Source organism: Aplysia californica, unplaced genomic scaffold (assembly GCF_000002075.1).
Source record: "Aplysia californica isolate F4 #8 unplaced genomic scaffold, AplCal3.0 scaffold00496, whole genome shotgun sequence".
Lineage (NCBI taxonomy): Eukaryota > Metazoa > Mollusca > Gastropoda > Aplysiida > Aplysiidae > Aplysia > Aplysia californica.
Genome location: NW_004797766.1, coordinates 306,204 through 317,158, shown reverse-complemented (window position 1 = coordinate 317,158; position 10,955 = coordinate 306,204). Strand labels below are relative to the sequence as shown.

General features: G+C 37.0%; 1 protein-coding gene across 2 annotated transcripts; it reads right to left on the bottom strand.

Moving 5' to 3' along the window:
* Positions 1 to 924: 924 nt before the first annotated feature.
* LOC101850590 (synaptonemal complex protein 3) lies at positions 925 to 10,939 on the bottom strand. 2 transcript variants are annotated; one of them, XM_005105851.3, is made up of 8 exons: positions 10,537 to 10,939; positions 7,234 to 7,315; positions 5,939 to 5,973; positions 5,136 to 5,253; positions 4,360 to 4,459; positions 3,699 to 3,797; positions 2,589 to 2,693; positions 925 to 1,058 (listed from the first exon to the last, which is right to left on the bottom strand). In XM_005105851.3, exons 1-8 carry the CDS (start codon positions 10,661 to 10,663, stop codon positions 1,005 to 1,007), a joined length of 720 nt encoding a protein of 239 aa, XP_005105908.1. In that variant the 5' UTR covers positions 10,664 to 10,939; the 3' UTR covers positions 925 to 1,004. The 2 variants fall into 2 exon arrangements, with proteins under 2 accessions (XP_005105908.1, XP_005105909.1); XM_005105852.3 differs by lacking the exon at positions 10,537 to 10,939 and adding an exon at positions 9,539 to 9,707.
* Between the last annotated feature and the right edge of the window lie 16 nt (positions 10,940 to 10,955).

Genomic DNA, 10,955 nt, shown 5'->3' with positions numbered 1-10,955 from the left:
CAACAAAATTTGAAAAAATAAACCCAAAAGAAATACGGTACTGTAACGTGACGTAGGAACAAAGGGCTTTGATTTCACTTTGACTATCATTAAAAATAGAAGTACAATACATAGATGTCTCTTTCCCTCATGGACGTTCCGTTAGCTCATTAGGTATCAGGCTGGACTACGAACGGGTGGCTCGGTTCGAATCCCAGACTCAGCGTCGTTGTGGAGTTTCCAAGACTGTCAATCCATTTGGCTTGGTCCTATTGCCCGTAAGCCTGTAACTGTAACAGGACTCAAAGAACCACTCGCCCACCTCCCCCTAGACATACTGTAACACAACAGGACAGACAGATCGATAGACAAAAAAACAGACAGACATATGGTTTTTTCGTTTTAGTAGAGGTTTTTACGGCGCTCGCAACTGCATGAGGTCATATGAGCGCCAGAAGATTAGAGGAGTTACAAGAGAGTAACAAACATAAAAAAGAAGGGGAGATAAGGATGATAGACGTTTTCATAGGAAAGAAGAAGCAAACCACACCAGAGCACAGACAGATGGATCGATTGATCGATCGATTGATCGATAGATAGACAGGTAGATAGATATATAGACAGACAGACAGACAGACAGACAGACAGACAGACAGACGGACAGACAGACGGACATACAGACGGACAGACAGACATATAGAGCACAGTACTGTCCCTTTCAATACCAATGACCAACGGTGCTTTGTAGCGTTAGTCGATTCACTCGACATGTCAGCTCTTAAGTGAACAGATAAGACCAATAGATAAATGGTGACAAAAACGCCATTACGAATAAAGATAAGAATAACAAAGTCCCAACAGAGAAAACAATTAAAAACAACAATCATAAGAAAAACAGTCTACATTATACAAGTGACCACGCACAACAAAATAAACAGAAAAGACTTTAAGATGTTGTACAATTGGGTTTATTCTTTGAAACTTACAAGAACGACAATAACGAGAGATAAACTTTGCTGGCGTCACTAAAACAGCATAGAATGGAGTGACTTTCTTACATTGGCCATCTCTTGCTGTTGCTGAAAAAAAAGAAGAAGAATATACATTGCTATGTTGCATACAGCCTTTCTTAAAGAACAAAGATAAGAGAAATTGGTATGTTGATGTTTCTCTTTTACTTAGAGACAAGGGTGTAAACCACCCAGTTACTAGGACGATATGTCACTGGCGAAAGGATTGAGAAATCTATGCATTCACTAGAAATGTTTCTCATAGCTGATCTCTCTCTCTCTCTCTCTCTCTCTCTCTCTCTCTCTCTCTCTCTCTCTTTCTCTCTCTCTCTCTCTCTCACACACACACACACACACAAACATATTATATGCAAACTTAAATCCACTATCATAAACATGAGATAAAAGACAATTTTGATATTGAAAATATAAAGAGAATAGTGTTAATAAAATATAAAAGCAGTAGAATTTGTTCAAAATTCTCAATATATGAGATAGGTAAGGCCATTAACACTTTGTGGTCAGTTGGCGCAATAATATGATGGTGAAACTTATCCGTTTTGGTCACCTGGCGCAGTTGTGCACCAGACCCCAGAAGTCCGTTGTAGTCATTCTCTTGCCTGGGTGACCAGATGGGGTATTTTGTACTACTGGCTGAGTGACTGCAAAGGGTTAATATTCCCTATCACGCTATAACCCTTCTCTCCCCCCCCCCCATACAAATACAACTAGTCTACAAATACAACTAGTCATAGAATTTGTTGAATTGGGGTCACCATATTTAGCTTATTATGATAAGCAACGAGAACTGTCTTTCGGTTGTCCATCAATATCGATGATGATAAAAGCAGTAAGCGTGATACAGCTTCTCATAGAAGTACATTGCCCAGTCCAAGTGCTACTTTCCTCCATTCAGATCTTCACTTCTTTGACATGCTCCAAAGGAGAGACATGATCAATACATATATTATACACTCTGATAGAACAATTGTTGAGTTGAAGATTACACCTATTATCATCATGAAAACCATATTTAACTCAGAATCGACCACGACTATGATAGTTGTGGTGAGATGTAGAAGGAGTAGAACACACCAAGGCACCAAGAAACCATTAAATTAATTTATTTTTTGTGAACAAAACTTTTGGTTTGTTAAAGAGGGGCACAAATACAGCTGAAAAAAGTAAAGTCCATGGGCACTGGAGATGATGACAGTATTTAAAATTTGTACTGTGGTGCTTTACACTTTGACGGTTGGATGCAAGACTCTGACAAATGCAAAATAGCATGATGGCTTTTGTCAGTCTTGTACCTAATCATCGATTTTTATGTTCTGTGATAGAGTAACGCGTAACAAGTTAAATCAAAGATGATCAAAAAGTAAATTGAAAGGTGCAGTGAGTACAAGGATTAATAAATTGCTCAATAAGATGTGAATCGAGTAGGACACTTTTCTCTCATTATATTAGAAAAAAAGTATCGTAGGGCATGCAACCCATGGAATAGAAAATCACTCAAGGCACTAATATTGACCAGCGCAAACAGAATAGAAAATGTATTCTATACTGAGTAACTTCAACATAATATTCAAAACTCACAGTGTCCATGAGAATCTTCTTTTGCAGCAATGCCATCTCTTTCTTCAACTCTGCCTGCAAAGATGTCTGCTGACTTTGACGATTGCGATCCAGTTCATCAAGTCCCTGGAGAGCACAAAAATGTAGCTTAACGTAGTGTATCCACATCTGGTTACGCCATTCAAACTGAACGTACAATATTTTGTATTGAAAAGAAATGAATAGTTTTTTTATTGTCTGTATACTTTTGTTTAAGTTTACCACCACTCTAGAAAGGATGTGGAGAGTAGCCTGTATAAATGAGAAAATCACAGAAAGGTTGCATCTTTTACAAGACATTTACACTAGATTACGGTCTTTGTACAAAACGCTAAAGCAAATTTTAAATATGAGACTTGAGATACCATTCTTTGTCAGCCTTCATTACACATAGAATATAGGATTAACACTTTTAAGAAATCTGAAAATTGAGGAGAACGATGATGATGATGATGATGATGATGATGATGATGATGATGATGATGATGATGATTACAAAAATGAAAATGATGATGATGCGGTATCATAGACCAAATTCAAACTACAAAGCAACAGGACCAGTCCTTATGTATCCATCAAGAAAATGGGTTGTGAAAGACACTAAAATTAGTACAGTGCAGCCTGTCTATAACAACCTTCTCTATAACAACATTTTTTTCTGGTCTCGACGATTTCATTATAGGGAGGCTGCACTGTACAAGTTTGCTACAGCAATTCTAAACTGACACAATTTTGTCAGAGACATGAGAGAATATTCAATTGCAGGATGGTCAAAACAAAAAATTTGTCGACAAAACATGGATGCATCAAATCTTTGCAGCAAAACGCGTGCATACATAGTAATCATACTTCAAAGTGCTGTGATAATAGCACTCGCAGCAAAAATGAGCTTTGAGAAAAATAAATTTCCTTCAAATCAGTGATCATATTAATGAAAATTCTAATCAACAACATGGAGAAACTTATAAGTTATTTTAAAAGCTTAGAACTACTGGGCAATGTCTCAGTCTCCTACTCAGTCTCATGTTCACTTGTTTCATACAGATGTTATTCTGTACTGATTCTTAGAAACGAATCAGAAAGAGCACTTACTTTCATAAACTGATCACTGAGTTCCCTTATAGTTTTCAGTCGTTGACTTTGGACAATTCTCCCCTGTTGGAACAGTTTCTGTTGTTGTTTGAAGAGATTCTAGTAAAATACAAATTTGCATAATGATTAGGGAATGGTGGTGAAAGACCATAACATAACATGGAGCAGAGGTTCACAATGAGCTACTCAAATTGTTTTACTAAATGTTCTTGTCTAATAACTTATTAAGTTACAACACCAAGGTTTTCTTGATTTACCCTACAATTTAATCGTATGTTCATGAAACAAGATACAACACATAAGTGTGATTTCATAATACAGACGTACATTACAAGTAAATAATGCTGAGATCTTTAACACAAAAGAAAAACAGAGATAAAAATTTCTGAAGGAAAAGGCGTACACAATAATTGAAAAAAAACAACTCCTCAAGAAAGTAGAGACATTCAAATAGTTTATGAACTCTGTTTTAGCTGAAAAATGTGTCAAAGAAAATTTTAATGTTATTAATTTATATATTAACAAAAAGAAATGTAGTGGAAAATACAAAACAGTTTAATCTCCCACCACTCAAAAGCCTTTTTAAGGACCAAATTTAAAAAAACCCATCCCACAAAAAAATTGGACTTCATAGACAAAGCAAAACTGATTATGTATTCACATTCAGCTTTTCTTCTTGATCCTTAGACTTTTCAATATCAGATTCCCATTGTTGATACACAGCGTTGACTTGCCGTCCAAATTCTTCTTGGAGTTTTGATCTGTGAATAGCATTGATTTATCAAAGAAGTTAAAGTACAAAAAGTCTCCAGTTCCCTGGTGAAAAATTTGCTTTTGCTTGGGAGCAAGAAAAGCTTTCAACACACAAAATAGTAATTTAATGTAAGAAGCAATACAATAGAATAACAAGTACTTTTTCAGTTAATGGCTCAAATGGATGATAGAAAACTTTTCGGGTGTGGAAAGATTGAGTCCATATCCTTTACTGTCTCACAACAGAAGCCATGTGAGGCAACTTTCAAAATGTTGCTAAGTTGTCTTGTGCAAGCTGCGCATTAACATGTGAATTCCAGAAAGTTGTTGCTTACTACTCCACTAAAGGGTGTAAGGTGCATTATATATTTCATAGGTCATTTTAAAATGAGAGATAATTTATGTAGGAAAGCTGTTAACATGTTCACTGCTGGTAAAGGCAGGAAGCTTCCCAGAGATAATACAAAGATGAAAGCAGTACGTATATATTTCAAGATAGAGTAAAAATAAAAACACCTTTTTGAGTTGCTATTAACTGATCTAAAAATATGATTGTACATGACATGGAATCAACCCTGACAAAACCCCCAGATCAGTTATTGTTCACTAGAATCAAAGACTTGTATTTCAGTTATTAAAAATACAATATTTAACACAAATATGAAAATATCCTAAAGCATTGACCTGGCCTGCTGTTGAGCAGTCCACAGTTCCTCCACTTTTTTGTTGGTGTTTTTCAAGGAACTCTGGGTAAACTGCTCCACCCTCTTTTTCTTGTGACACAAAGTTTTCGAAATGTCAGCTGAAAAAAAAGGACAACAAAAAATTTATAATATTAAAGGTAACAGCTAGCTATGGAAGATAGTTTATAATGAAATGTTGACTTACAGGGGATGCTTGTAGCAACATAATAAGTATACAGTAATATTGTTTGTCAGGTTAGTGAAATCGTAGCGTCACAATACTCACAATAGAAAAGAAACGTTAGGCACATTTTCTTGTTAAAATGTAAGGTCTAACATTTGCCGATGGAACAAACAAAGAGGTCTGTTGCATCTAATTTTTTTCTGAGTCTGAACATTTGTTTCTGTGACGGAAAGGCGAAAATTCCTTAGGTAGCTATACTTTAGGTGAAGCCTTGTTGTAGAATCTTTCCATAGGCCTATAGGCTAAATGTAAGCTTATATACAATAACAAACAGACAGATATTTACAAATCAGCCTTTTGGTGGGGGGACATTACAAATTATAACAGATTCAAGTTTATCAAACGATGGAGATAAAAATCTAAATTCTATGTTCACAAATGTCCTTGGTTTCATTTGTCAGAATCTCAGTTTGTAGATTACTTAATGATAGGGCCTATATACTCCCTACAAAGTGAGAATTCAGCAAATTAAATATCAAAGTAGTCAGAAATATTATTTTTTTAAAACCTAAATATATAAATAGGTCTCTTTTTCAGCATTTCAAAACAAAGCATGTTACCTCCAAATCCCTCAAGCATTCTCTGCATCTCAGAGCTGAAATAGAAAATAATAAAGATCAACACTTTCACATACATGTATATTGAAAAGCAATCCATCAGCACTAATTGTTCTCTCACAGCACACTGTAGTCTGTGCTTGTTAGAGTAACGAAAAGCACATTGACACAATAACGGTCATTGTAGTGTGTGCTGCGTTGATCAAAATTAAAAACCCTCATACACTGATACTGACACACGAGGCATCATCATTGCCTTTCTCACCCTGGGGCAGGATATAGGCCACGAACACATTGGGCTAATTAATGCCAGAATGTGCAGGCAGCATTGGCTGTAAAATAAATGAATGATCAATGTCCTGCTTACTATTGTGTCATCTTGAGTTAGAGGAAAACATTTTTAAGTAGGGACCTACATTTACACAGTCTTTTTTTCTTTTCTTTTCTTTTTTTGTTTTTTTGTTCAACTTTGAAAATAGTCCAAAAACCCTTTTGAGCACTGATTTCTTAACCTCGTGATGAGTTTGAAGTAAATATGTAAGCCCATTAATGGCTAAAGATACTGTTTCTATAACTCTCATTCTCAGCAGATCTGCTTCTGAGAGCATTTACCACCAGTGCACGGCATGTTGACCAGCTGTTTTTTGGGCCACATTATGTGCTCATGGCATCAGCCCGTGGGGAAACCACCAGGTGAAGTGTGCTCAACAGTTGCGAATCTTCAAAAACAGTTATTTGGCTCTGGGCTATTCATTTTAGGTGTAATGGCAAACATAATTTTGTCTTCAAAGTTTCACACTTTTTTAGATGTAAAGATAACTCTAAGACAAAGGACCCCCTTCTCCCTCTGCAAAGTAAAAGTGAGGACTATATTACTGAAACTGTTTTTCATAGTCCAAGCCTTTCAAAATGCACAATTAACAGGTCCAAATGGACACTTTTCTACACCTCCTGCTTACATTCCTTAAGATTTCTAAAATGGTACAGGAATGGATTTTCTAAAATGGCCAAAATGAAATAGGAGCAATAAACTGGTCTCATCATTCAGTATGACTATGACAACAAGGGGCCTATAAATATGAGTCCGAGTGATTATTGAAATTTTAAAAAAAAGAAGAAGAGTAAATTTGATAGCCTGAATAAAACAAAACTGACAAGTTTGGGTAATAGAAGTACAATTAGTAGAGGTCTGGGTTACCTATGTATGGTATATTGTATCCTGAATATTTGAAGAAGGTTAAAAATTACACTTAAAGCATCATGAGAATGAAATTAGACTTTTAAAAAATAAAGCAAACCTGAAGTCTCCTGGATCATAGTCATCATTAGCACTCCTCTTTTTACTTGATGTTGGCTTCAGTATGATGGGAGCTTCTTCATCTGACAGGATGACAAGTTGGCAGACATTGGTTACTATAATACATGTATTCACTGAACATCTTAGACAACACGTTTTTGACACTTCTGCAGCTGGCTTACTTATGACAAGATGTGGGAATGGATATAGCTAAAGAAATCTGAGCTTCAGTGATTTATGTGGTGGTGAATTATATGTAAATGTTAAAATGTCCCATAAGAAGCCAAGATTTTAAAATTAATTCATACGGAGAAATAATTTAATGTGTTGAGACTTTTAAAAAAGCAGAAGAACAATCAAGTAATAAACCAAAATAAAAATGCTTTTAAATGCGAAGCTCTATTCCTACCAAAAGCTATATTCGTACCACTTTTCATTTGGAAAATAAATAGGAACGAATGCATGTAATATATATATATATATTATATAGCTTAGCCTATTATAATAGGTTAGGCCAAGGAACTTAGACCTAATGGAGACTCCTCTCTCTCTTCGCAGAGCCACGAGCGGCACGCCGAGGTGGGGAGCAAATATGGCCACCGACTGTGGTCTAGATCACGAACTGCTGTGTTTCTTTTTATGGAATCTTATTGGGCTGGGCCACGTTGTGGGGGTGGGCGGGGTGGGGGAATGCATGCAAGGAAGAGGGGATGGGGCTGGGATGAAAGAGGAGGGGCGGGCCTTGGGAAGGGACGAAGGAGATTGGGAAAAATGAAATAAAAGAGAGAGAGAGAGAGAGAGAGAGAGAGAGAGAGAGAGAGAGAGAGAGAGAAAGAGGCAGAGAGATTGTTATCAACTGACGGGATGATGGATAGAATGACAGGGAGAAAAAAAATATTAAATTCTATGTGTGATACGGACTGTTCTAGGCAACTGAGAAAGCCTAAGGACTGTTCAATTATTTAAGAGTTTTGTGTTATATAGCTAGTTTAAAAATTAAGAAGATCGGCAAAATAAGAAGAAAACTTATCCAAGTATCATAAAATTGTACAAAATACCAAATTATAAAGATAATCTTTCATGACGCTAAAAGATTTTATTATAATAAGAAATGGTGAAAAATGTATTTTATAAATAGAATTTAAGATATGACTGCATGATTCTAGACATGGGTATGAGGGGCTTTGTTGGCTCTACCAAACGACACATGCCTTGGCTGTAAGCTCAGGCTCTAAGCTCTTATTGCGAGTTCGATGTTCGGCAAAATCAAAGGTGTCGATGAGGAGTTCACACCTGGGCGTGATTCCTTTGTCGTAAAATACTTGCGTCTGGAGCAAACGTGTACCTGGCATCGAGATTTAGAGCGGAGATGTGATCCCATGCATGAGCATGGATGCCCTTTGAAGGTTTTTTTTGTTCGGTAAAGTACGATAGGGAAAGCAGCGTTTTTAGTCCCTTCACACTTCAGAGGGGGATAATTTATCTTAGGGATGACAAGTGCAGTAAAATCTATTGTTGCTTTGTTTGGTTTATTTTTTAACAGTGAAATCTTAAGTGAACCGGAATTATAAATTGTGGGATCTTAGGTGAAGACTACAACAATAGATTTAGATCGAAACCGAGTATAGTTCTATCAAACAAGACTCAAACTCTTATCCACCCACCCTACCCCCTCCCCTCATCTGATATGGTTTGATGTTTCTTTAAAATAGAAGGTATTCATCATTATTGTTGTTGGGTATTGATTTCATATTTTAATGGAGCCTCTCGATATCCACATCTAGACAACAGTAGTCTTGTTACTAGGAGATGAATGGGCTTAAAAACATAAAACAAGTCTGACTGACTGATTGAACTCAATACGCTAAGGTGTGTTATATGATTAGTTAATATATGAAAACAAGAGATACATGTAGAAACCTAGACTCTAGATTTTGTCCCGTCAAAATAAAGGTCTGCTGCGCATAGCATCTAATTTACACACACAATGGAAAATACTTTAATTAGAATGTTTAATATGTAGATTATATATATTATACATACACACACACGCACACAAACACACACACACACACACACACACACACACACACACACACACACACACACAAGAATAAGAATGTTTTTAAAAAATCAAGTATCTCGGTCTTTCTTCTGGGGTGTTGTTACAGTGTATCCCTTTCTGCCCGGGTTGGCCTTGGCAGGTAACGACAGAGCCAGCCTCTTATAAATGTTAATGATCTAAATTGTGTCGCTGGGGGCATAAAAACACTTTCATCCAGATTTTTTATAAAGGAAAACAACACCTGTGAAAACGTCTGTCCTCTGCAGCATCATATGGGTTCTTACACTTAAACACAACACATTTGGAAGGCATTCTTACTAATTGACTAGCCTAATCTCGGAATAAAACTTTCTTTCTTTAAATCTATATTTCATTGCGTGAGCGCAGCGCAGGTAGACCACAGTTCCGCTGCGAGAGAGGGCTCCTATCAGGCGTGCGTTGCCGCTTACGGAGCATCCTCCATTACTGTAAACTCCTTGGTTTAGATCTAGATCTATATCTAGGCCTAGATAGATTTCTAGAACTTCCATAGAGCTACAGTGTACATCTATGAGAACTTCCCAAATGCAGGTAAGCCATGAATGATCATGAGCTGCTTACTAACAATAATAACAATATAGAATCTCTCTAGATCTAATCTAGATCTAGATTTATCTAGATATCTAGGATCAGATCTAGAACATCTCGACTCTAGATCTACATCTAGAATCTAGATCTAGATCTAGATCTAGAGATAATATTCAGCTTTTGTCTTTGTAAGTGTTTTAAAGCGCTCGCACGCAACTCATTATTATAAGGTCATGAGCGCACGCGACACATAAAACACAGTTGGTAAGAAATTTTTAATTTTGCCCGGGTGGCAACCGAAGCCTAGATCTAGATTCTAGATTCTACTCTTATCGATTTTAGACCACCAAGGGACCTTTATTAACGAGCGCAACTGGGCTAACACACGGGACCTCTGACGTTTTTCGCCATTGTCCGAGAAGGCTAGGTGTAGATTAGATCTTTCCTACCAGAAGATCAGGGGTGTGGCTGAGAAGGAGCAAGGGAGTAGATCTTATATAGGCCTAGTAGGCCTAAAAGGCTGCAGAAAGAGTCAGGAGCCCAGAGGAGGGGGCAAAGGAGGTGAGGTGGTGGGGGTAGAAAGTGGAGACGAAAGCAGACGGCAGAACATTGCTTGCTTGAGAGCCATTCATCAACATAAGTTCAATCTTGAGAACGTAAGTTTAGATCTACCTCTCTGCTGTCCTGAAAAACTGAAAGGGTCTTCATTGGGGACGTTCAATTCATTTTCGAAGTCTTCATCAAAGTTCTTCAACTGGGACTGGGATGGTTTTCGCTCAGCTTTCTTGGGGCGCGTCATCTTTGTTGTGTGGACTCTTAGTCGTGTACGTCCTTTCAGAACTTTCTATTTAGAATCTACTTTTTTTCCCTCGCTCTTCTCAATTATCACTGCAAGCTGTCAAAAGGTGACTAAAAAGTGATGCAATGCTCTTTTTAAGAGATCTAGATCTAGATCTAGATCTAGATTAGAATCTAAATCTAAATAGTCTTTTCGGTAAATCAACAGATCTGAGCCTTCCTTCTGTAGAATCTACAACTTCCGAATTCGAAAGACAAGCAGACGACAAAACTGATTATCAAGGGACGTCACT